Consider the following 24,915-nt stretch of genomic DNA (forward strand, 5'->3'; position numbering starts at 1 on the left):
GGCAGAGTCAGGGGCTAGATAGTCCGGGAATTTTCCCTTCCAGTTGGGAATTCTGCGCCTCTAAGTTGTGTCTGATGGCTCCTTAGTAGCACTCTTAGCAGAAGAGAGACTTTGCTGTTGCACAGGTAGTGCCTTTATAACCTGTGTTTTGTTTGAGCTCTGAAAAAAAAAAAAAAAGTTTGGTGATTCATTTTTCCTTTTCTGCCTTCTACCCTGTTAGCTTCCCACTAAAGGGAGTTCTATTCTCCTGTTAGGAGGATGACAGCAATCCTCCCTGCTGTCAAAGGAGCCAGTCCCCTGGATGCCAGCCCTGAGACTCAAACAAATCCCTTGCATTTTTTCCATGAACTAGCAATGCCAGAGGCAGGCCAAGGAATAAGAGGCCACAGGGCTGATCTGGATGTGTCATCCTTTTTCACAGCGAGATGCTGATATTTCTGCATAAAAGTGCTGATATTTCTTATGCTGGGAGAAGTCAACAAATCCTTCCTTTGGTTGATGATAATGCAAATAACAACAAGACAATTTGTTCTAATAGGTTACTGGTAGCTTCCAACTGCTCCCAGATAACAATGGACAGTGAGTCCATTGCTACTGTCTCTGACACATCACCACCAACCTGGTCATGTTGTGGGCTCAGTTCAGGTATCTAAACATGGGTCTGGGCCTCTTCTGGGCCCTAAAGGTGCTAAAGAGCAAAACCTACATCATCTGGGATGGCTCTCACTTGGAAAGTTGTCCCTTGAATATAAACACCATGCCTGGAAGCAGTTCTTTAACCACCTGGAGCCAAAATGGCAACTAAAACCCACACATACAATGACACACTCGATCAACACAATTTGGGGAACAAATGCCATGCAGCAAAAAACTCTTACCTAGCAGAATCTTCCAAGGTACATAAGCATTGTGCTCTGAGTTGCAAGGTGCAATATGCTACACCTGTTTGCTGCTTTTCCTTGCTGCTCTCCTCCTCTGTGCCTGGGCTGCTTCAGCAGGATTGGTTATCCGGCAGAAGGAGCTTAAGTAAATTACCCTCTGAACTGGACTTTTCAAAAGGAGGAAGTAATAAAATACGGGATGATGGCAACAAGGCATGGATTCTGTACTTGTTCATTGCTTTGTTATGCCCTGGGAATTTAATGGTTGAAATGGTATTTCCCTTGCCAGGATATACTATAATGTTGTTACAGAGCCAAGTTCCTGGGAAGATTTTGTATGCAAGAGATAAGAAATATGGTGTCTGACTGCTAAAAATACTTTTTTACTCCCTTTATGGTCCCAGGTTTGTTACTATGTAACAAACAAAATTGTTTGTTACCCTCAGAATCCAGGACTATTATGCCAGCATGTTTCAACCATAATTTGGCCTTACAGCCAGGAATTTCACTACAGTCTCTCCGCAGACCTGTGTATCCAGAGTAAGATTTTTTTCAGGCTAATATAGCTTATTATATGAAGTCCTATAAGAAACTTCTAATTTTCCCAGCAACTACTGAAAGGCCATGTTCATATGGGCTAGAGCAGATCATAGAGCCATAGAATCCATCCTGAGCTGGAAGGGACTCACAAGGATCATTGAAGTCCAACTCCTGCCCCAGCAGAGGACAGCCCCAAGAATCACACCATGCCTGAGAGCATTGTCCAAATGCTTCTTGAACTCCCTCAGGCTTGGTGCTGTGACCACTTGCCTGGAAAAAAACCTTAGATGGGAACTTGTTTTTTGTTTCCAACCCCTTAGTATCAAATTCCTCCACAGCAAACAAGAGCAATTGCTAGGGGAACCAAAGAGTTTAAATTGTCTTGTTTCCATGGCCAGTTCTAAAGATGATACTCAGATTACTCAGATCAGAGAAGATAAGCATTTTGAGAGGATTAAACTACAAAATCTAGCACATGAGAGAGAAGTGGAGCAGAAGAAATTAGATGGTGTTAAGTGTCTGTATTTCACCCATCTAACATTACTAACAGAAGTGCTGCAGAGAGTGATGCAACCTCCAGCCTTGTTAAAAAACAACAGACTTTTCAAGGCTAAGGCCCTCATGCAAAAGTTAGGCGATACAAACGGATGTTTTCCACACATGGGTCTCTTCACCATTGTGCTGGCTGGGGGTCGCAGTGTGCATGGCACTTTGATTTCCAGGAAACCTCCATGCCAGCCAGAGCCCCAGAAATTCTGGGCCAGGGTGGAAAAGGGAAGCTTTTGCCCTGAAGAAGCACCAAATGGCTCTGTGCTTTCCCTTTCACTTAATGCAATGAAGCAGCTTCTGGTCTGAAAGCAGACTTTAAAAAGTCTTCACTAGCTTTTTTTTTTTGGGGGGGGGGGCGGGTTTGGCAGGAAGGGAGTATACTAAATTCGGAAAATTTCAAAGTTGGCTCATCCCTACACGCAGATGTGACAGGATTGAGCAATTCTGCAAAGTCACATGTGCATACACTCAGTAAAGCAAATGTGCTTTGTAATCCCTGGGGTTTAGGAAACTCCAGCAAAAGTTAATGAGATGAAATTGCCTCACTGTGACCATCTTCCTTGAATAAATTGTATCTTTTTACCTCTGCACTGTTACTGCAGGATGAAAAAAACAGGGTAGGTTTACAGACACTTGGATTTTTTGATTCATTTTGAGATTCTATGAACTCTCTTCACTGCTGCTGTAATGCTGCAGGCAAGTAAACAACAGCAATCAGGGTGACTGGCATGGGAGCCATTTCCACTCTGCAAAGCCAAAACATTAAAGTGAGAGAAGGTTCAGGCCAAGCTTGGTGTCCCTGCTAGGAAACTGCATTGTTGGTGGAAGAATAGGTGCTGCACCCTGTCCTTGTCAGTGAGGAGCAGCAGCAGACTTGCCCAAGCTCCCTGCAGATGTGGCACACCCCTATCTTGCCAGTATCTGTCCAACCTTCCAGGGAAAGCAGCATGCTATGGTGATGGGCAAATCTACAAATCCCATGGGTATGGACATGATGAGACTTATCTAGACCAGCCCAAAAGGGAGGAGTTGCTCTCTCCATTCCACCTTTTCATGAATGTTTGCTGTTCATGCTCCCATGGCAAGCCTTTCCCCATGACTTTCCCAGTCATCCTGCCAATCGTTTGTTTTAGTGGGAGAGTTGCTGCTGGGGCAGGAAGGATCTGGGAAAAGAGCAGGCAGGCTGCAATGGCCAGGGCAGCCTGGTCACCAGACACCATTCCTGCCTGGGGAGCAGCAGTGATAGCAGCAGAGGGCACCACGGCCATGGCTGCACGCACTGCTGGGAACAGGGGGCCCAACTGCAGTGACAGGAGCACACCCAGAGCCCCAGCAAGGACAGGGGCCCCAACAGTGTGCCAGCATCACCCAGAGCAAGCACCTCTTCCCTTGCCTCAGCACCCCTGGGGAGCAGGGAACTGGAACTGAACACTGCCCTTGCCTCTGTCTCAATATCCCTGGGGATATTGCAGGAGACCCCAGAGCAGGGGAAGGTTTAGGGGTGTCGATTGCACTCCGAAGTACCCCAAACCCACTACCCAGCACCCCCACACATGCAGCTCTGTGCAGCTGAGCATGGACAGAGCAGCCAGGCAGACAGGTCTCACCTCAGACGTGCTGCTCCACGCCGGGACAGTGACTCCAGGAAGGTGACGCCAGGAGGGTGATAACAGGAGGGTGACAGCAGCAGTTTTTAAGGGCAGAGAGGCAGGGTGCTGAGGGCAGTAATGTTTACCAACGCTGTGGCTGCAGGGAAGGGAGGAGCGAGGGCAGGGAGAAACCAGCAGCCACAGACCTGCAGGCAGGGCCACAGATGTTTCAGCCCCACAAGTAATGCTCTTCCCCACAGATCCCAGGCAACATCCTGCTGTGTGAGGGGGGGGAGGAACTCAACATGTTCCCCACATGCAGTATTGTCAAAAACTCCTGGGATCCCATGAGATGCTGGTGGCATTCCCTGCCCCCAACAGCGGCTGAGGGGTGACACCTGCTTGTCCCAGCCCAAGAAGAGAACAGCAGCCCCAGGGGGACCCTTGGGTTGGGATCAGCAGAGGCTCAGGACAGTGAGCAGCACCCCATGGCAGGGTCAGGGAGCACATTTTATTTCTCTCCAGCAGTTCCAGGGGAGGGAAGGAATGGCAGCAGTGCCACTGCAGCACAGGGCAGATCTGGGGGGCGTCCAGCAACGTCCCCTCAGATCTGAGTGCGGAAGCACAGGTCGGTGCCTGACATCTTCTGCGCATAGTCCTGCTCAAAGCGCTCGTTCTGGGCCACAGTGAAGTGGTTCTTCCAGTCCCCGGTGGTGCCTGTGGCCGGGAGAGATGGGGCTCAGCAGGGGCCGGGGCAGGCAGTGCGCCAGGCCCCCGCAGCCGCTCACCTTTGCGCATGAAGGGCGACACACTCTGGTCCATGAGGTCGGAGGGAATATTGGTGTAGTTGGTGGCAGGGTTGTCCCTCATGGCCGCGAAGGACGTGTGTCGGGTGATGGTGTCCAGCGCCGCATCCGACAGCTTCTGCCCCAGGAACTGGGCCACCTTGGCAACCTCCCGGCGGAGGTCCTGTGCGACACAGACCAACACTCACCCCTCCTGCCACCCCCGGACCCCCTCCACACCACCATCCCCCCTGCCCCATCACCTCCTTCAAGTCCTCATAGAAGAGGTAGAGAATGGGGTGATCCTTCCTGCGCTCCCAGTAGCCCTTGACATGGTCGTACCAGGAACCATACGCCACTGCATGGGGAGAGCAGCCAGTAGGTGACAGTCCCCTGCAGGGTCCCCTGCATGCACTCAGGGGTGCCCTGTCCCACCTCTGCCAGCCATGAACTCCTCCAGGTACTCGGCCCAAGTCCCGGGATGTGCTTCAAACTTGTTCATCAAATCAAAGTGATAGTAGGAGACAGCCACGTCCTTGGCGTTGCGTCCCACATAGACCATCTGCAGAAAGATGCATGTGAGGACTTGCAAGGTCCCAATGGGGCCCGGAGCCCCCTTATGTTGGCTGGATCCCTCCAGGTATGTTCATTCCAGCCTGTTACCTTGCAGCGGTTTTCCCAGAAGGATTTGGGCAAGATGTGAGCTGGGATGTGGGTCTTGATGATGCGAGGGGATGGCATGGCCTCCAGCTGCTCTGTGCCTGTAAGGATTTCCCCCAGGAGTGATTTTCCCCCCACCACACCACAGATGTGCCCTCCCATACAAAACCAAATTGTCCCCATCCAGCACCCAGTGCCTCCCACCACCCTCTGCCACTCCACTACCTGCTGGTAACTTCCCAGGAGCAGCAAACTCCATCATGGGCACCCGGTTCAAAATGAAGTCCTGCTTGCACTTTTCCGGGTCACCGCCTTTCAGGACCATGTCCATGATCTCACTGACCCAGGTGGTGCCTGGTGGGGAGAGGTTGGGTGTCCAGCTGATGCCATTCCCACTGGACACCCATCTCAGGCACCAGAGGGTCACCATCTACCAGTGTTGCCTTTTGGCACACCCCTGGTCCCAGCCCAGGCACCTGCAGCATGGGCTCGCTCCCTGAGCCTGGCCCTCCTTTGGTGCCTGGGCACGCTCACCAGATTTGGGGTAGGTGACCACCACGATGTCCTCAGGGCGGCTCTGGAAGGTGTCAATCCGTTCCCAGTTGTGAGCAAAGGCATTGACCATGGGGATGCCGTGCACGGTGAGCCAGGGCTGCCGCAGGTAGGTGTCCGGATTGGCCATCCTGCTGGGGACAGGGACATGGGACAGGGATGGCTGATGAGGGCAGGTTCCCCCCACCCTCTCAGGGGCCCCATCTGCGAGGGCAGCCCAGTCACCTGGCCCTGTGCCTGCTCAGGGAGCGGCAGTGATAGCACCAGAGCACAGACCAGAGGTCACTGCAGCCATCGCTGCACACACCGCTGGGAACAGGGATCCCAGCTGTGAGGACAGGAGCACACCCACAGCCCCAGCAAGAACAGAGGCACCAACAGCATGCCAGCATCACCCAGACCTAGGGGACTAGACTAGAACAGCACCTCTTCCCCTGCCTCAGCACCTGTGGGGAGTAGGGGACTGGGTCCCTGGGGAGATTGCAGGAGACCACAGGTCAGGGCAAGGTTTAGGGCTGCTGATTGCACACAAACCCAAAATGCCCCAAACCCACCACCCTGACCCTGCAGCATGCAGCTCTGTGAAGCTGAGCATGGGCAGAGCACCCACAGGGCACCCTGGGAGACACCCATCTCACCTCAGACCTGCTGCTCTGGATCGGGAGGGTGACGCTGGGATGGTGACTCCAGGAGGGTGACAGCAGAGGACAGGGAGATTCGGGGCCTCCCTCAATAAATGCCGGCAGGAAAAGAAAGAGGCAGGGCGCTGAGGGCAGAAATGTTTGCCAGCCCAGCAGCTGCAGAGAGGGAGGAGCGAGGGCAGGGAGTAACCAGCAGCCACTGACCTGCAGGCAGGGCCACAGAGGACATCTCAGCCCCACAGGTCCCAGGCAACATCCTGCTGTGTGAGGGGGGGAGGACACCTCTCACTGCCCACACACACTCAACATGTTCCCCATACACGGATTTGCCAAAACTTTCTGCAATGCCATGAGCTGCTGCTGGTGGCAATCCCCCCCCCCACAGCGGCTGAGGGGTGACACCTGCTTGTCCCAGCCCAAGAAGAGAACAGCAGCCCCAGGGGGACCCTTGGGTTGGGATCAGCAGAGGCTCAGGACAGTGAGCAGCACCCCATGGCAGGGTCAGGGAGCACATTTTATTTCTCTCCAGCAGTTCCAGGGGAGGGAAGGAATGGCAGCAGTGCCACTGCAGCACAGGGCAGATCTGGGGGGCGTCCAGCAACGTCCCCTCAGATCTGAGTGCGGAAGCACAGGTCGGTGCCTGACATCTTCTGCGCATAGTCCTGCTCAAAGCGCTCGTTCTGGGCCACAGTGAAGTGGTTCTTCCAGTCCCCGGTGGTGCCTGTGGCCGGGAGAGATGGGGCTCAGCAGGGGCCGGGGCAGGCAGTGCGCCAGGCCCCCGCAGCCGCTCACCTTTGCGCATGAAGGGCGACACACTCTGGTCCATGAGGTCGGAGGGAATATTGGTGTAGTTGGTGGCAGGGTTGTCCCTCATGGCCGCGAAGGACGTGTGTCGGGTGATGGTGTCCAGCGCCGCATCCGACAGCTTCTGCCCCAGGAACTGGGCCACCTTGGCAACCTCCCGGCGGAGGTCCTGTGCGACACAGACCAACACTCACCCCTCCTGCCACCCCCGGACCCCCTCCACACCACCATCCCCCCTGCCCCATCACCTCCTTCAAGTCCTCATAGAAGAGGTAGAGAATGGGGTGATCCATCCTGCGCTCCCAGTAGCCCTTGACATGGTCGTACCAGGAACCATACGCCACTGCATGGGGAGAGCAGCCAGTAGGTGACAGTCCCCTGCAGGGTCCCCTGCATGCACTCAGGGGTGCCCTGTCCCACCTCTACCAGCCATGAACTTCTCCAGGTACTCGGCCCAAGTCCCAGGGTGTGGCAGCAACTTGTTCATCAAATCAAAGTGGTAGAAGGAGACAGCGACGTCCTTGGCGTTGCGTCCCACATAGACCATCTGCAGATGCACCATGGACGTATGAGGGGCAGCCCCAGGACCCCCAACAGGGAGAATGTTCCAGCTCCTGGATCTCCCACGAACACTTAAGATGCTGGAGGTAGCAGTGTGGAGTCCTGTCTCAGGGGAATAGGGCTGCTGCAATTCCCTCCAGGGCAGGGACAAGGGTTGGGCGTTACCTTGCAGCGGTTTTCCCAGAAGGATTTGGGCAGGATATGTGCCGGCAAGTGAGTCTTCACCACGCGGGGTGAGGGCATGGTGGCCAGCAGGTCTGTTCCTGGGGCATCCCAGAGCAATTCCTCAGTGAGCCCTTGGTAAAGACCCTTGGGACTCAGCCCCTGTGGGGTACCCCTGCACCTCATTACCTGCTGCCATCTTCCCAGGGGCAGAGAACTCCAGCATGGGCACTCTCTTGCTGATAATGTCCCGCCTGCACTTCTCAGGATCTCCGCCTTGCAGGATCATATCCACAATCTCGCAGACCCAGGTGGTGCCTGGGGAAAGGAAACCATAAAGGGGAGCAGCCAGGGCAGCATTGGGTGTGTGAGCACTGACAATCGCTCAGACCTCAACCGGATACCATGGGGGAAAGGGAAATGTTACACAACTCTGTCCTGACAGCCCCTAAATGTGGTGCATAGACCCAGGCAGTGGGTCTCAGCTGAACAACACACTTGCCCACACAGTACCAGCACATCTGGTTGCCTTGAGGATGCTCACCAGATTTGGGATAGGTGACCACCACAATATCCTCAGGGCGGCTCTGGAAGGTGTCAATCCGTTCCCAGTTGTGGGCAAAGGCATTGACCATGGGGATGCCGTGCACGGTGAGCCAGGGCTGCCGCAGGTAGGTGTCCGGATTGGCCATCCTGCTGGGGACAGGGACATGGGACAGGGATGGCTGATGAGGGCAGGTTCCCCCCACCCTCTCAGGGTGACTGTGAGGCAGAGCAGCCCAGTCACCTGGCCCTGTGCCTGCTCAGGGAGCGGCAGTGATAGCACCAGAGCACAGACCAGAGGTCACTGCAGCCATCGCTGCACACACCGCTGGGAACAGGGATCCCAGCTGTGGGGACAGGAGCATATCCAGAGCCCCAGCAAGAACAGAGGCACCAACAGCATGCCAGCATCACCCAGACCTAGGGGACTAGACTAGAACAGCACCTCTTCCCCTGCCTCAGCACCTGTGGGGAGTAGGGGACTGGGTCCCTGGGGAGATTGCAGGAGACCACAGGTCAGGGCAAGGTTTAGGGCTGCTGATTGCACACAAACCCAAAATGCCCCAAACCCACCACCCTGACCCTGCAGCATGCAGCTCTGTGAAGCTGAGCATGGGCAGAGCACCCACAGGGCACCCCGGGAGACACCCATCTCACCTCAGACCTGCTGCTCTGGATCGGGAGGGTGACGCTGGGACGGTGACTCCAGGAGGGTGACAGCAGAGGACAGGGAGATTCGGGGCCTCCCTCGGAAATTGCAGGAAGGAGAAGGAAAGAGGCAGGGCGCTGAGGGCAGAAATGTTTGCCAGCCCAGCAGCTGCAGAGAGGGAGGAGCGAGGGCAGGGAGTAACCAGCAGCCACTGACCTGCAGGCAGGGCCACAGAGGACATCTCAGCCCCACAGATCCCAGGCAACATCCTGCTGTGTGAGGGGGGGAGGACACCTCTCACTGCCCACACACACTCAACATGTTCCCCATACACGGATTTGCCAAAACCTTCTGCAATGCCATGAGCTGCTGCTGGTGGCAATCCCCCCCCCAACAGCGGCTGAGGGGTGACACCTGCTTGTCCCAGCCCAAGAAGAGAACAGCAGCCCCAGGGGGACCCTTGGGTTGGGATCAGCAGAGGCTCAGGACAGTGAGCAGCACCCCATGGCAGGGTCAGGGAGCACATTTTATTTCTCTCCAGCAGTTCCAGGGGAGGGAAGGAATGGCAGCAGTGCCACTGCAGCACAGGGCAGATCTGGGGGGCGTCCAGCAACGTCCCCTCAGATCTGAGTGCGGAAGCACAGGTCGGTGCCTGACATCTTCTGCGCATAGTCCTGCTCAAAGCGCTCGTTCTGGGCCACAGTGAAGTGGTTCTTCCAGTCCCCGGTGGTGCCTGTGGCCGGGAGAGATGGGGCTCAGCAGGGGCCGGGGCAGGCAGTGCGCCAGGCCCCCGCAGCCGCTCACCTTTGCGCATGAAGGGCGACACACTCTGGTCCATGAGGTCGGAGGGAATATTGGTGTAGTTGGTGGCAGGGTTGTCCCTCATGGCCGCGAAGGACGTGTGTCGGGTGATGGTGTCCAGCGCCGCATCCGACAGCTTCTGCCCCAGGAACTGGGCCACCTTGGCAACCTCCCGGCGGAGGTCCTGTGCGACACAGACCAACACTCACCCCTCCTGCCACCCTCGGACCCCCTCCACACCACCATCCCCCCTGCCCCATCACCTCCTTCAAGTCCTCATAGAAGAGGTAGAGAATGGGGTGATCCATCCTGCGCTCCCAGTAGCCCTTGACATGGTCGTACCAGGAACCATACGCCACTGCATGGGGAGAGCAGCCAGTAGGTGACAGTCCCCTGCAGGGTCCCCTGCATGCACTCAGGGGTGCCCTGTCCCACCTCTGCCAGCCATGAACTCCTCCAGGTACTCGGCCCAAGTCCCAGGGTGTGGGTGGAACTTGTTCATCAAATCAAAGTGATAGTAGGAGACAGCCACGTCCTTGGCGTTGCGTCCCACATAGACCATCTGCAGAAAGATGCATGTGAGGACTTGCAAGGTCCCAATGGGGCCCGGAGCCCCCTTATGTTGGCTGGATCCCTCCAGGTATGTTCATTCCAGCCTGTTACCTTGCAGCGGTTTTCCCAGAAGGATTTGGGCAAGATGTGAGCTGGGATGTGGGTCTTGATGATGCGAGGGGATGGCATGGCCTCCAGCTGCTCTGTGCCTGTAAGGATTTCCCCCAGGAGTGATTTTCCCCCCACCACACCACAGATGTGCCCTCCCATACAAAACCAAATTGTCCCCATCCAGCACCCAGTGCCTCCCACCACCCTCTGCCACTCCACTACCTGCTGGTAACTTCCCAGGAGCAGCAAACTCCATCATGGGCACCCGGAACACAATGTCATCCTGCTTGCACTTTTCCGGGTCACCGCCTTTCAGGACCATGTCCATGATCTCACTGACCCAGGTGGTGCCTGGTGGGGAGAGGTTGGGTGTCCAGCTGATGCCATTCCCACTGGACACCCATCTCAGGCACCAGAGGGTCACCATCTACCAGTGTTGCCTTTTGGCACACCCCTGGTCCCAGCCCAGGCACCTGCAGCTTGGGCTCGCTCCCTGAGCCTGGCCCTCCTTTGGTGCCTGGGCACGCTCACCAGATTTGGGGTAGGTGACCACCACAATGTCCTCAGGGCGGCTCTGGAAGGTGTCAATCCGTTCCCAGTTGTGAGCAAAGGCATTGACCATGGGGATGCCGTGCACGGTGAGCCAGGGCTGCCGCAGGTAGGTGTCCGGATTGGCCATCCTGCTGGGGACAGGGACATGGGACAGGGATGGCTGGCAGTGAGGAGCATCATGGGGCCGTCTCCTTCCCTAGGTGCCCCAAAATCCCTGCTGTACCTAGCCATCCTGGCCTTAGGAAAGAAACCATGCCCCACTTGCTGGCATTGCAGGTGGTGGCACCTGTGTTCTGTGGGGGTTTTGGGGCCCAGGTGGCAGTGCAGGGAGAGTGGAAGGGCATGGCCAGCTCTGGGGGCTCAGATCAGACAGGCAGTGGGTAGCTGCCCATAGCAAGCTGGCAGCGCTGTTCCTGGGTAAAAACTCTCAGGGGCATTCCTAGCTGGAGCTGCAGGCCGCTTTCTCTTTGCTTTTTCCTCCCCATCTCCCTGTCGTACGGCAGCACTGGGGGAAGCCTTGCTTTCAGGGGGCTTGAGTGAGGGTTTGACAGAGACAGGAACGAGGAGCAGAACTGAGAACTCTTTCCCTAGGAAGCCTTTCCACCCACGGTTCAGGATAGAAACGCTGGACATGCCAGCGGCAAAACCCCCACGCTGTGATTTTTGGAGACAAGCTTGGTGTCTTGCTCCCATCTCCCGGGGGCTTGCGGGGACACGGAGCCCCCGCACCCAGCCCCGCAGGCCCTTGGTTTATGAGGCCAGGGCACCCCGAAACGCCGCGGCCAAAGCCCCCCGGCTACTCGCCTCTTTTCCGGGCGCTCCGGCAGGGAGGAGGCAAAGCTTGGCCCGCCGCTTACGGGGCGGGATTTGTTAATTTCCTTCCCCTGCCCGGAAAATGCAGGCGCCGGGGGGCACCGCTGGGACAGGAGCCTGGAGCGACCCGGTCCCGGTGCTGCGGTGGGAGGAGTGCGGGGAAGGGGCGAGCGGGGATGAGGACGGTCCCCAAATGCCTGTGATGAACTGTCCGCCCTCAGCGCCCGTCGGGACGCACACGGGCAGCGGGAGTGGAAATCACAGCTTCCCTCTCCACCCGCTGAAGTAAACAAAGGGAGGAAATCCCGAGCCACATCCCGGGAGATTGAACATCACCCTGTCCTGGTCCAAGAGTCACCTGCGTGGAGGTCCCCAGCTCCTCACACCGACGTGGGGCTTACAAGAGGGATGTGGCGTTCAGGCTTTGGTTGTACCCCTACTCCACTCAAATACGGGTCCAAAGTTTGCGGGGTTGCAAAGCACAAGTGCTCTTGGGAAAAGTGTTTAATGGTGCCGATGGTGGGGAAATGTTCTTCTTTACCTTAGCTGGGAGGGAGTGGGAAGGGCAGGAGAGATGGCAGCTGGGCAGGGTCAGCAGCTCAGCTGTTGGCAGCCTTGAGAAAAACGTCCCTGATTTATCTCCAGGGCCAAGTTCCTGGTAAGATGAGGCATGCCATGGCAGGTGTTCAGGTGTTTTGCTGTCCACGTGCCAGCAAAATTGGCTGCACGTGCAAAGCCAGGAGCTCAGTAGGCACATCTTCCAGTGGAAGGCATCATGGCATTTACATGAATGTGTGAAAAGGATTTATTTCTGTGAGGCAGGTCCCTTCATAGCGCTGCTGCTCTTTAGCAGTTGGATCTGGGCTGCATCTCTTTCAGGATAGAACAACCCCATGAGGCTGTCTTGCCAAGAAGCTGCAGTCTTAGAAACTGAAGAACCGGCCAGAAATGGGGTGTAAATGGGGAACTTTGGACCAGGCTGAAATGGTCCAAAGCAGACCCTTGCCCCCAGTGGGACAGGGACTGGTTTGCTCCAGGCATCCCAGAGCAAGGGCAAGGTGCAGCCAGGTTATATGTTGAAAGGTGTGTTCTTTATCCAGCAAGGACAGTGACGTTGCTGAGCCTGGCCACAAAGCAGCAAGGAGCTGTTTTCCTTCACCTTTGTTCCCACAGACCATGGGCTGCCAAGCTCCAGCTGGGCCAAGGAGAGCCTGACCACCACCCACTCTGTCAAGAAACCTGCCCCAACCCAGAGGGGTCAAAGCTCCTTTGCACACAAGGGCTGCGGCAGCACTGGATTTGCTGGTGCTCTGGGGATTTTCCACTCATCATCGATCTTTGTTCCCTCCAGGCACCTTGGCAGGCTGGGGCAGCCCAAGCTGGCAGGGGCCAGTGGTGGTTTCTGGGAAGGTGCCCACTCCTGGTGATGCTGACCATCACTAAAAATCCACTGTGTGCCCACCCTCTCTCCTGATGACCATGAAGGTGTTCCCAGACACTGCCTAGAGTTCAGGGGGTTCAAGCTCCACCCTCATTTTCCCTGAAGGCAATGACTCAACCTCTGTTTATCACAATTTATTGCAAGGGGAAAAGTGAATTAGTGCAAGAATCTCCATCTGGATCCATCCTCCCCACTGGGAGAGCAGGGGGAAGCACAGTCCTCCTGGGAAGGGAGATGAGCCCCTCACACTTCCATCTGGAAGTGGAGGTCAGAGCCTGCCATGAGCTTCTGGTAGTGCTGATCAAAGCGCTCGTTCTGGGCCACAGTGAAGTGGTTCTTCCAGTCTCCAGAGATCCCTGGGAGCAAGAAAATAACTGGGGTAAATCCTCACACACATGACATATTTGCAACCACAGATGGGAGTTCAAATATAATCCAGGGACATCCCTCCCAAATCCTCCACCACTGAACCCCCAGCTGAACCCCCACCTTTCCGGAGGAAGGGGGAGATGCTGTGATCCATCAAGGTGGGGAGCACGGTCTCATAGTTGGCAGCAGGGTTCTTCTTCATCTCCTGGAAGGAGGTGTGGTGCAGAATCCTATCCACTGTTCCCTCTGCCAACTCCTTGCCCAGGAACTGCAAGATCTTCTGCACCTCCTGCCGTGGGTCCTGCAGGGTGATTGACATGAGGAGGCTGCCAAAAAAGCTGGGGGGCAACCAGGCCTCCTTCCCCTACATCCCACCCTCACCTTCTTCATGTCCTCATAGAAGAGGTAGAGTATCTTCTTCTCCTGCTTCTTTTCCCACCATCCGCGCACATGGTCGTACCAGGATCCGTAGGGCACTGTGGGATATGGTCAAGGGATTAGCTGGAAAGAGGGGTAGCGGGGGATGTCCTTCCCACAGGTGGCTCAGCTCACACCTTTGCCAGCCATGAAGTTCTCCAAGAACTCGGCCTTTGTGCCAGGGTCATGGTGTATCTTGGCCATCTGGTGGAAGTAGTAGTAGGAGATGGCAACATCCTTGGGGTTGCGGGCCATGTAGATAATCTGGAGAGAGCCAAGGATGTGTTTGGGAGGTACAGAGTGGTGCCTCCTCCCCACCAACCCAGATGGGGAGACAGGGAGCACCTGCCACGTTACCTTGCAGTCCTTCTCCCAGAAGGAGGTCGGGAGGAGCTGGACTGGGAGATGGGTCTTTACCAGCCGTGGGGATGGGGTGTTCTCCAGCAGCTCAACACCTGTGGCACAGGGGACTTAGAGGTGTGAACCCCAGCACCCTCACCCCCATGCTGGCTCTGTTCCCTCTCCACCCAAGCCAGGCAGCTGGGTTGGGGAAGCTCACCACTTGTTTCCATGGGGGCCTTCAACTCCAGGAAGGGCACACGGTTGTAGATGGCATCCCGTCGGCACTTCTCCACATCGCCATCGTGGTAGATCATGTCCATGATCTCGCTGAGCCACGTTGTGCCTGCCGCACAGGGACAGCATTGCAAAGGCTGGTGTCACCTCATCCCCCCTGCACCCTTCCCCAGGACCACTCACCCGATTTGGGGTAGGTAGAGATGAGCAGGTCATCTGGACGGGCTTGGAAAGCCTTCACCTGTGGCCAGCCCTCGATGAAGCTCTTGTAGAGGGGGATGCCATGGAGGCTTCCCATCTCCTGTGTGATTTCAGCTTCCTGCTCCATGGCTGACAGTGGGTCCACACAGCTCTGGCTGTCTTCCCTGCTGGCAGCCTCCACAACCTCCAAACTGGCTGGCACCTGTGCCAGGACTGTGCCTGGGGCAGTACTGGGTCCTGTGCCAGGACTGTGCCCGGGGGAGTGCCCTATCAGGCAAAGTCCAGCCCAATTCACACGTGGAAGAGGTATTGCCAGTGCCATGGGAGCATGCCCTGATGCCGGTAAGATACTTCGGTAACGTGGATGCTGGCCAGGCACTAAGCCCAAGCCATGAGGGGTCAGGAATGGAGCCCAGCATTATCTCTCCTCCCACCTGTCTGCACTTCTTCCCCAGCCACAGCCCCTTTAATGAGTGCCATGGGGTTGTGGAGGTGCAGAGACAGCTCTGCCACCCAGGGCCCCCATACCTCTCAGGATTCCATGTGCTCTGGTGCCCAGGAGCCCTGGAACCTCCACCCTCCTGCCACACCCAAGGTGTAAAGGTTCATGAGAGCTGGCTCAGCTACGGAGCACAGCTATGGACCTGGCTGAGGGTGCTGCAAGCAGGGGTAGCCCCGGACTCTGCCCTCCTGAGTGCTCCTTGGATGTCTCTTGTAGGAAAGGGCTGCATAGGCTGATCTGCTCCATCCTGGATGATTTGATCCAGCAGGTTGTGCGGTACAGGAATGTACCATGATGGAGCAGGTGCTGCTCTTGCTCCAGGAGGAGATCAAGGAGAAGCAGAAGCCAAGTGGTGCCTGGCCCAGGCCAGGTCAGTGGAGTCTCTGGGAAAGGAGGCACCAGTGCAGGACAGAGCATCTGGACCATTTGCAGAAATACAGTCTCACAATTCTGACCTTCTGTATCCAATGAGGGAGTTGGAAGTTTGTCAGGTCTGTTACCCTAACAAAAAAATATATGTAACATTTTCATCTGATGATGAGGAAATAACATTATGACCTTTACTTAAAATTGAAATACAGATGATGGACAGGGTCAGCAAACTGCTACCAAAATGGTGCCATATATGGTGACCATGATATCAAAGTTCCAGGAAAAGTCTGGCAGACTTACATGGGATGGAAACATACAGGGCGATCTCCATGACAGAGAATCGGGAAAAGATGATTCTTTATCTCCTTCAATTCCCCCTGAATCTACTAGACCTCAGGGTGGAGAGGAAAACCACACACAAATAACTATCCCATTTGATCCAACTCAGGTGGCTGATTTGCAAGAGAATTTTGGCCATAAACCAGGTGATATTGAAATCCAGCAACTGGAATTTTATCAGTGCAGACACAATAATGGCCCATACATTCAGATTCCAGTTGATTCTCATCAACAATTGCTAACACCATTGAAACACTCCAGGACGTCTCTTTGGCTCTTGGTTGTATTCAAGCCAGTTGTGGGTGCAGTATGTGACAGCTGCTATCACATGGGAAGATGAAGACGGTGCTCCCTTCCCCTTATGGGTGGGATGCCACAGTGGGCTGCAATGTCTCCCCACCTCCAGCACGCAGTGAGATCCCCTGGCACAGCCAGAGACCCACCATGCCTGAAGCCCAGTGCCCAGCACCCCTCCTCAGGTGCTCCAGCTTTACTGGTGCAGTTACAAGGGAAAGCACTTTGGGGTCTGCCCCGTGACAGCCCCTCTGCACAGCCTGCCAGTGCCCAGCCTGTTCCCAGCACAGCGGTGTAAGAGCTGTGCACGCCAGCTCCTGGCTCCCTGGAATTCTCAGCACCCAGAAACTGATAGGGTAGGACTCTGCTCCCCACTGCACCCTGCAGAGCTGGGTAGGTGGGTGCCAGCTCCTGCCACCTCCCAGGGTGTCACACAAGTCCCCTGGCTCCAAGCAGCACCATCTAGAGACAAGCACCCTGCTTGGGTGTGCCAGGCATCCTGCCCCACTGCCTGTTTATTTAATCCCGTACACAGAGACCCCAATGCCCCATGGCTGGATGCACACCCCTGCTTGCCCCATGTACCTTGGCAAGGTCCCATCCCAGAGTCATGTTTCCCCTGCCAGGAAACCCTGCCTGCCCCACAGTGCCCAGCTGGGGTAACCACAACCCAGGGTCCCTCTTTCAGCGTCCATTCATGGCCACGTGCAGCCTCCACTCGCTGTCATGTGCACGTGGAGTGGTGCAGGAACGCAGTGCAGGAACTTGGCACTGTCCCAGGTGGATTTATGGGGATGGCTATTAGCTCTCCCACGATGGCGTTGGGGAATAAATGGATTAAAACCCTGCTCTTAGCTGGCTCATTGCTCTTTATACCAGAACTATGTTTCTCATCCATCCCACTGGGGCTTGGTGACCATCTCAGATCCCTCCCTTGTCTCTCATCCCTCAAAATATCTGGGGGTGGTAGGCAGGAATGCCATCTGTGGCTCAGCGGGACACTTTGAGACCCAGCTCTCGGTCCATTGCCTGGAGGAAACGTTCGTTGAGGAAAAGCATCTGCCCATGGGGCAGGAGTCGGTCCAGGAGGCCATCAGCGGCATCAGGACGGAGCAGGACGTCAGCGCCAGGGCCGAGGAGGCGCAGGGAGAGCAGCAGGCGGGGAGCCAGGCGCCGCAGGGTGATCTCAGCCAAGGACAGATTCTCTTGGGGCTCACAAACCAGGGCGAAGGCGAGGGCCAGCACCGATAACCAGACTACTGTCACCCGCTCAGGGAATGGGTCTCCGGGGGGCATCTGGAAAACACCCCCTGGAGCATCTTGCAGGGACATTGGTTCATCGGGTAGCTGGGGAAGCTGTGGAGAGGACAGGTACCCCAAGGATGCCTGAAGCAGTTGACACTGGGAGGCCACTTGCCTGGAAGAGAAAAGGGGGACACTCATGTTAAGGACTCCCACCTCATCCAGAGACAGTGACCCCTCTGTTGGGGAACAGGGTCCCAGGGATCCTGCCGAACCCAAGATCCCCAAAAGGGTGGGTCCCATGAATGATCCCTGGGGTTCTTGCTGAGCCCTGTTCCCCGAAAGGGGAGCTGCCACAGGCTCTCCTCAGGAATGGAAGGTGTCCCACACTCAAGGGGTGGGTGTCCCAGCCCTGGGGGTCAGGCAATGCCCAAGAGCCCTCCCATCAAACAAAGTGTGTATATCACGGCTATGGGGATCCCAGGGAGAGGGAGGAGGTGTCCCAGGTCCAGAGGGTTCAGGAGACGGAGGGCACACGGTGCCGGGTGTCCCACCAGCATGCGCAGGAAGGGGATTCCCGCGGAGGCGGATGTCCAGTGTGTACCTGGCCACGACCAGCAGCTGCTCCTTGCGGCGAAGGCGCTGCCGGGGCCCCCCGGGGGCGGCGCCGGAGGGGGTCCCGAAGGTGCGCGCGTACAGCACGCGGCAGGGGGCGGGCCCGCCCGGCGCCAGCAGCACGAACGCCCGCACCATGGCGGCGGCACGGCCCCACAGCGGCCGCGGCCCCGGCACGGCCCCACCGCGGCCCCGGCGCGCCGGAAGCGGCGGCACTGGCCCGGAACGAGCGGCCCTCGCGGTGGGGGGGGCGGGGCGTCCCGCCGTGCAGGTCACGATTGGCCAAGGCTCGGGGGCAGCGAGAGCTGATTGGCGGGCAAAGGCCGGTGGGCGGGGAAAGGGCACACGGCCGAGGCGGAGGCAGTGTCTCCTCAGGAGGGAGCCTTGGCAGCCCCTCCGCGGCCATCCCTGCTCCTGTCTGTGTTCCCCTCCGGGGGTGTCTCCGTGGGTACGAACACGGAATGCAGCACGGGGTCTGTGGCTCAAAGTGGCAGCACAGCACAGTTTTGGGATCTAAATGCGGGAGGGAGTGTGTCCCTGGGCATAGGGTGGACACGGCTGCGGGAGGACATGGGCGTAAATGTGGCTTGAGGTGGCTCAGGGGGACATGGCCAGGGCCAGCATGGAAAGGTGCTTGTCTTGAGTGCACATACAGAGGAGTGTGTGGCTGGCACTGGGGACATGGAGGGGCCTATGGCCAGAGGGGCCATGGAGAGGGACATGTCTGTGTGGAGACATGAGACTCTTCCATGAGACCTTTCCAGCCACGGAAAACTTGTTTTCTGCCTCAAGTGGCTTCAGTGGCAAAGCTGGTTTTTGACAAATTCTTTATGGCTGTGGCTGGTTATTCATGGGTTGAAGGTGGGAGTGGGAGGGTGTGAGGGTCTTTCTGCCGTGTTCGGGGCATGTTTGGGGAGGTGATGATCCAGCTATGGTGTCCATATTCAAACTACAGTATCCATATTCCAGCTACGGTATCCATCCCAGGCATGGTGTCTGAAAGGAATAAGATGAATGTGTCGTTACAAACAGACCATGTGAATCTGCTTGTAGATAGGGCTAGGAACTTTAATAGAGAAGTAACAGAAGAAACTATTAGTTCTAGAAAATGTTACTAATCAACATGGACTGTTGCTTAGCCAAGGCCGTGTGAAATTCCTGAACCTAGAGAAAAAGAACAAAGACTTAATAGAATTATGAATACCTTTATTTTTCTTCTTTCTTTTATATATCAAAAGGGGGATGCCTACCAGAGAGGGGTGTAGAGTAGGCGATTTGGGAAGTCTGTACCTTCCGAGTACCTCAGCCAATGGGGAAGAGGGTGATGTGACCAGGAACTTAGGATAAAAGGGGGGCTGAGTCCCCCAGCAGTTTGAGACCCGATGGGAAATTTCCATGGCCTCTCCCTTTTGGACATAAACCTCTCACAGGGTGGATTCATGTTCCTAACAGTGTCCCTCCCGGAGCTGACTCCCGGGAGTGGAGGGCCAGCCTTATCCTCACGCAGTCTTGCTGTGTACATCCCAGAGCGCTGCCGCCCCCGCCCCGGGACTGTGGGGCTGCGCCGCGGCCGCCAGGCGGCGCCCGGTGCGTGACAGGGGCGTGCCGCCGCCGCCAGGGGGCGCCGCCGCCCGGGGCTGCGGGGATCCTGAGGGGCCCGTCCCGCGGGTCCCGTCCCAGGTCAGCCCCCCCGGCGACCCCTCCGGCCACCGGGCCTCGCCTGGTTTCTTCTCCCCAGCTCTTTCCCAGAGCCACTGCCGGCAGGACGAGCCCTTCGGCCCCGCGCTGGCTCTGCTGTAACCCGGCAGAACAGCTCTAACTGACCGCTCCCGGAGTCGCTCGTGCCCGAGCGAGCCGCGCCGGCTGTGGATCCCCCAGGAAGACGCCGGGATGCCTGCACCGAGGAGGATGCTGCTGCTGCCTGCCCTCAGCACGGCCCTGCCAGCGCCCAGCCGGCTCAGCCCTCACAGAGATACTGCGGGGAGCTGGCGGCTGCAGCTCCTTTGTGAGTCCCGTTAGTTTGCGTCTCCAGCTCGGGGAAGGCTCTCTCTAGTTTCTGCTTCACCTCCTTTGCAGCTTCAGGTGATTTGCTTCTGTCCCCATTTTGTCTCAGGTTCAGCTCATATAGTTTGTTCGTGCCTCCAGAATGTTTTAGACTCCAATTTGGTTTCACCTTCCCTGGCTTCTTTCTGGCTTCAGCTTATTTGCAGCTCCACTTTGTTTCCATGTTCTGTGGCTCCAGTTCATTTCTGCTCTGGCTCATTACCACTTGAGCTTGTTCAAATGATCTTGGCTTGTGACAGGGCCACAAATCAATCACTCTCATAACTTAAATATGAATGGATATAACTGTACATTGTCTAAAGATGGACTAAACTTCTTGGACCAATGCAAGTGGACCTTCAGCCTCCAGTGGGATTCCCCACAGATGCCCCAATACCAGTTCCCACTGTCAGGAAAATCCACAAACGCCAGAAATTTATGTCCATAAGGGAGACAGAGGAGTCCTGCAAGTTTATTCGAATAAAGGGAGCAACTCCTGCACAAGCTCACGGAGTTTTCTCTCTCGAGGTTTTGGAGGGCACAGCCTCTATCCTCAACTCCCAGCCACAGGTTGCCCTCTTCCTTTCTCCATTAGCTGAGGTACTCAGAAGGTACAGCCTTCCCGAGCCACCTACCACATATCCCCCCTTGTACCTACTGTTTTACCTCAAAGTTCAGAAGTTCAGGCTTGTGCTGACCCACTTGTGTGTTTCAGGAGCCAAGCTGTCTGGTCTCTGCCACAAACCTGCTGCCTAAAGTTAGTACAGACATTAAAACCCTTTTCAAAGACGTTAGTACCAATACTGTCACTCATCAAATTGTAAAGACATGAGCTTTCCTCTCACCACCTTGATGAATAATGGGAGTGAAGTTCCAACAAGGTAAAGAACAAAGTGGTTAAGCAATGGAAGCAATAATCACAGGAATGTGGAAGAGAGAACATTGATGGCATAAATTCTTGAAGGGGGAAAACACAGAAAGATAACACCCTTCTAATCCAGGATGTGTAATGATGAACTAAAAAAATCCCCGGTTTTTACTGCTTCTATAGTGAGAACTTGCCCTAGTGATGAACTTTTGCTCCTTATAATAGTAAAAACCCCACGCCAGCTCAGGCATCTCCCCCTACAAAAAGACTACTACTCACCAAGCATGGGCTATGATTTCTTGGGACATAATGGCTTTAATTCGAAGTAGAGAAAAGATGAGCCAATAACAACTTAAGCCAAGTAGTGACTTAAGTAAGACTTAATAGCCCAAGATTGTGCCTCGGGGTGCTGGCTCTGTGATTTACCACCCAGCACCTCTTTCTGTGCAGAACAGTAAATCAAATTACGTGGTTAGAGAAATCTCCTTTTTTATAGTGACTGAGTTTGGTTGAGTATCTGATCCTGTGTGTTAACCTATAGAAGCTCTCACCCTTTTCACCACACCGTTAATTCTCTCAGTAATTTTGATACAGGGAGATGATCCAAGAAATGTTTGCACGTTGTTCTAGGAGGGAAGATACATTTCCTTGAAAATAGAGCCCTGCGGCCTCAGAATGTGTTCAGCGGCTGCTGCTATATCAAATTATTTTTCCTTCTTGTCATTACCATCCATTCTTACCTGCTACAAGATAACTGCTGCCCCCTCCAGCAATATCAGGGACCTATAGGACAAGTCAGTTCAACTATAGGTAATTTCAAGGTGGTTTATGTTGTGGTGACTTCATTGGTTTTGTTCTTTCAAGCATTATATGCCAGCCTTATACAGAATCCAGTACATAAAGGACTACAAGATGGCTGAAGAGGGGCTTTGGACAAGGGCGTGGAGTGACAGGACAGGGGGAATGCCTTCAAACTGACAGAAGGCAGGTATAGCTTATATATCAGGAAAGAATTCTTCCCCGTGAAGATGTTGAGGCACTGGAACATCCCTGGAAGTGCTCAAGACCAAGCTGTGTGCTGCTTTGAGCAACCTGGTGTAGTGGCCCTGTCCATGGCAGGGGGGTTGGAACTAGATGACCTTTGAGGTGCCTTCTAACCCAAGCCATTCTATAATGCTAAGATACAAACAGGTCTGGTTCTGTCTTTTGGGGGCTGTGCTTGTGCAGTTGTGTTCTCTTATATCCAAACTAGAAGTTTTTCCTTCCGTCTAAAATAAAAAAAAAAAAACAACAAACAAACCAAAAACAGTAGGCTGAAGCAAAATTAAACGGAAAGAGAGGAATTAATCACTCCCCTATTTAGAACAGGATGAGGATTATAAAAAGCCCCAAACGAACAAGAACAAAACAAACAAATGAGCAGCCAAACCCCAAAGCACGGAAGGATGTTTTGGTACTAACCTTGTCGGTGCAGCTGCTAACATAAATGATTTCTGACACAAGTGCACGTTAGGAACCAATGTGTAACAGTTAACCCATGAAGGCTTGTGTACTCAGAGCGAGGCTGGGGTGGTGATTACTTTTGGCTGCAGTGATTTCAGGTGGGTTTTGCAATTCTGCTTTGCTTCACTTCTGAAAAAAATCAGAAATGCCTTCATGAAGTCTGGCAGAGAGCTGATGGCATTGGAGTGGCTGGAACTGGAGAAATCCAGAAAAACCTGAGCTTCCTAGTGCTGCAAGGCTTCTTGGCAAGTGAAAGGAAATTCATTTGCATTCTCACAGTCCAGCCTCTTGATCAGGGAAAAGAATTCCCAGTGGAGTCTCTGAAACCACCTCTCACTAAACAAATAATCAGCTACAAGGTGAAGCTCTTGATTCAAAATAATATAGTTCACCATTTACTGAGCAAAGTGCTCTTATCTGCCTTTTAAGGGGAAAACTACTTTATGACAATAGAAATCCTCTTAGGTCATCAGCCTGTACCCTGAAGCAGCTTTCTTGCATTCTCTTTCCTCCTCACTGTTGGGTTTCTTGGGTTATTTTAAATTTACAGTTACTGTCACATTTACAGTGGAGATGTGTGCAGCAGATTGAATAAGCTGCCTCCCTGAAAATGAGCACATTCACACTGTGCTGTTTGATTTCTCGGTGAAAATCATATCCGTGGAGGGCTAGAATGTAAGAAAATGAAGATAGTGCAGAAGATAATCTCACACCTGAGGAGTTGCAGCTGTACCAATCACCAAAGATTAGGAACAGGCCTGCCCTTAACAGGCCAAGCTGTGTCCAATAAGAAGATGAGTGCTACAAAAGGGTTAGCTGGCAGAGATGAGAGTTGGAGTTGGTTGTGCTGTGAAGAGAGATGGAGTTTGTTGGCTGTACTGTGGAGAAGAAGGAGTCAGTGCTGTAAGGAGCTGCCCATGAGAAATCACCAAGAAGGTATGGAACCTTTGCAATATGATGGCAACACATAGCTATGATTTTTCTGCCTGTCTGTTGTTTTCTTGGAGAAACTTCCCCTCTGCTGGCAGCACTGAGGGTGAGGACCAGGACTAGTATGGCCAGGTGGGAGTGTCTTGGGAGCCTGTGGTGTCCAAAGTGTCACCTGCTGCACATGTGAGCAGGAGCTCGTGCCAGATCTTCTCAAAGCTATGGCACTTTCATGTGTATTCATAGGCTTACTTCCCATGTTCATGGTAGATGATTTACAGGAGCACAGAGCAGAGGCTGCCCTCCAGTAGGAGATTTAAATGTTGTGTGAAGGACAACATTTTGAAGAGTCATTTAGCCTTTGAATCGTGTTTATCATAATGGCTTTCAGGCTGAGTGTCTTAAACACGAGTGGCAGAGCCCCCAAAGCCCTGGTTTGGCTTCCCACGTCCCCCCACTTAGTTTTTGCTATTTTTGGCTACTCCCATCTCTATTTCTCCACAAAACCAGCTCCCACCTACCACTCCCATGAAAAAAAATGCAAACAGTGGAAAGTTTAACAGGACCTCTACTAGAGTTTTCCTGCAAGTTACCCGCTTGGAGGTCCCTGTGCCATTACTGCAGTCTTTGTCCTCACCAAGTTTGAGCTGTAAATATACTACTTACAGCTGAAACAGCATCTGCAAAACCACTTCCAGCCAGGTGTCAGTAATATGGCTTTGATTCAGGGAACAGTGTATGACTGATTACAAGGATTTCCAGCTCCTAGATCTTTAATGAAACAACTGCTAACACAGAAATATTGCAAATCTCTTGAGATACTTGTGTCATTTCCCTGTGTTAAAATAGCAGGTGCTTTAAAGGGTACCTTTAGGATACAGCATTATAAATCTCCTCTTACAACCAAAATTATGAGGAAATCCAACTCTGCAAAACTGCATCAGCACTGTGAAACTTACTTGCTGAGCACCCTTCCATCTTGTCAACACACTGTGCCTTCAGGCATGGAAAGAGGGACCAGTTTGTCACCATGGCATAGCACATCAAGTTCACCCAAGTAAATGCCATAACAAAGCCATTCCAACTCCTGAGAGGCCAGAGCAGCATGGACATGCTGCTGCATGCATTCTGCTGATGGATTCTCATGTGTCATGTCCCAGGAAGCTCTTCCCTCTCTATATATGCCATCTCCATGGCTCGAGGACAGCCCAAGACCCTCTGTGGCTGCTGAGCTGAAAAATCTCTGCCATCAGGGGGGTACTCAGAAAGCATTGCTCAAGTCAGATCATCTCCCCTAAAAAGTTTTTTTAAATCAAAAAAGTAATTTGTTTAAACCAAATCCATACTGATTTGGAACAACAGCTTCATGTTTCCTTCTAGAATGAAGGTAATATTTTTTAATAGGGAAAGTATTATGTAATCAGAGAAACAAAATAGAAATGAGAAGACTTAAGACCCTGG

The 24,915-nt window shown here is 54.2% G+C and overlaps 4 protein-coding genes across 5 annotated transcripts; all 4 read right to left on the reverse strand.

The window, feature by feature from the left end:
- Nucleotides 1–4,050: 4,050 nt before the first annotated feature.
- Nucleotides 4,051–6,281, reverse strand: LOC136555947 (sulfotransferase 1B1-like). Of its 2 annotated transcripts, none has more exons than XM_066548989.1 (8): nt 6,195–6,281; nt 5,539–5,687; nt 5,230–5,358; nt 5,008–5,105; nt 4,780–4,906; nt 4,608–4,702; nt 4,348–4,528; nt 4,051–4,276 (listed from the first exon to the last, which is right to left on the reverse strand). In XM_066548989.1, exons 2-8 carry the CDS (start codon nt 5,684–5,686, stop codon nt 4,164–4,166), a joined length of 891 nt encoding a protein of 296 aa, XP_066405086.1. In that variant the 5' UTR covers nt 5,687; nt 6,195–6,281; the 3' UTR covers nt 4,051–4,163. The 2 variants fall into 2 exon arrangements, with proteins under 2 accessions (XP_066405086.1, XP_066405087.1); XM_066548990.1 differs by having other exon boundaries at nt 5,539–5,690; nt 6,195–6,213.
- A 411-nt stretch (nt 6,282–6,692) lies between these two features.
- On the reverse strand, nt 6,693–9,120 carry LOC136555439 (sulfotransferase 1B1-like). Its single transcript, XM_066548105.1, has 8 exons — nt 8,925–9,120; nt 8,269–8,417; nt 7,914–8,042; nt 7,728–7,825; nt 7,422–7,548; nt 7,250–7,344; nt 6,990–7,170; nt 6,693–6,918 (listed from the first exon to the last, which is right to left on the reverse strand). The coding sequence occupies exons 2-8, from the start codon at nt 8,414–8,416 to the stop codon at nt 6,806–6,808; spliced, it is 891 nt and encodes a 296-aa protein (XP_066404202.1). The 5' UTR covers nt 8,417; nt 8,925–9,120; the 3' UTR covers nt 6,693–6,805.
- A 416-nt stretch (nt 9,121–9,536) lies between these two features.
- LOC136556074 (uncharacterized) lies at nt 9,537–15,680 on the reverse strand. Its single transcript, XM_066549128.1, is given in 15 exon segments — nt 9,537–9,649; nt 9,721–9,901; nt 9,981–10,075; nt 10,153–10,279; nt 10,381–10,478; nt 10,603–10,731; nt 10,912–11,060; nt 11,737–12,025; nt 13,381–13,542; nt 13,676–13,856; nt 13,937–14,031; nt 14,110–14,236; nt 14,330–14,427; nt 14,532–14,657; nt 14,732–15,680. Coding segments are annotated over 15 exon segments (2,310 nt in total). The 5' UTR covers nt 15,072–15,680.
- Nucleotides 15,681–15,786: 106 nt separating this feature from the next.
- AP5S1 (adaptor related protein complex 5 subunit sigma 1) lies at nt 15,787–18,253 on the reverse strand. Its single transcript, XM_066548104.1, has 2 exons — nt 18,103–18,253; nt 15,787–17,673 (listed from the first exon to the last, which is right to left on the reverse strand). The coding sequence occupies exons 1-2, from the start codon at nt 18,249–18,251 to the stop codon at nt 17,247–17,249; spliced, it is 576 nt and encodes a 191-aa protein (XP_066404201.1). The 5' UTR covers nt 18,252–18,253; the 3' UTR covers nt 15,787–17,246.
- Nucleotides 18,254–24,915: the final 6,662 nt, after the last annotated feature.

Source organism: Molothrus aeneus, chromosome 4, assembly GCF_037042795.1.
Source record: "Molothrus aeneus isolate 106 chromosome 4, BPBGC_Maene_1.0, whole genome shotgun sequence".
NCBI lineage: Eukaryota > Metazoa > Chordata > Aves > Passeriformes > Icteridae > Molothrus > Molothrus aeneus.

Excerpts from the sequence above, each read along its gene's own strand:
- LOC136555439 (XM_066548105.1), bottom strand. The coding sequence starts at position 8,416 with ATGGCCAATCCGGACACCTACCTGCGGCAGCCCTGGCTCACCGTGCAC. Across the intron at positions 7,171-7,249 it reads TCTATGAGGACTTGAAGGAG|GACCTCCGCCGGGAGGTTGC; the intron begins GTGATGGGGCAG and ends TGTGTCGCACAG. Across the intron at positions 6,919-6,989 it reads GTCGCCCTTCATGCGCAAAG|GCACCACCGGGGACTGGAAG; the intron begins GTGAGCGGCTGC and ends TCCCGGCCACAG.
- LOC136555947 (XM_066548989.1), bottom strand. The coding sequence starts at position 5,686 with ATGGCCAATCCGGACACCTACCTGCGGCAGCCCTGGCTCACCGTGCAC. Across the intron at positions 5,359-5,538 it reads GGTCACCTACCCCAAATCTG|GCACCACCTGGGTCAGTGAG; the intron begins GTGAGCGTGCCC and ends TCTCCCCACCAG. Across the intron at positions 5,106-5,229 it reads TCCTGGGAAGTTACCAGCAG|GCACAGAGCAGCTGGAGGCC; the intron begins GTAGTGGAGTGG and ends AAATCCTTACAG.
- AP5S1 (XM_066548104.1), bottom strand. The coding sequence starts at position 18,251 with ATGGTGCGGGCGTTCGTGCTGCTGGCGCCGGGCGGGCCCGCCCCCTGC. Across the intron at positions 17,674-18,102 it reads CAGCTGCTGGTCGTGGCCAG|GCAAGTGGCCTCCCAGTGTC; the intron begins GTACACACTGGA and ends TTTCTCTTCCAG.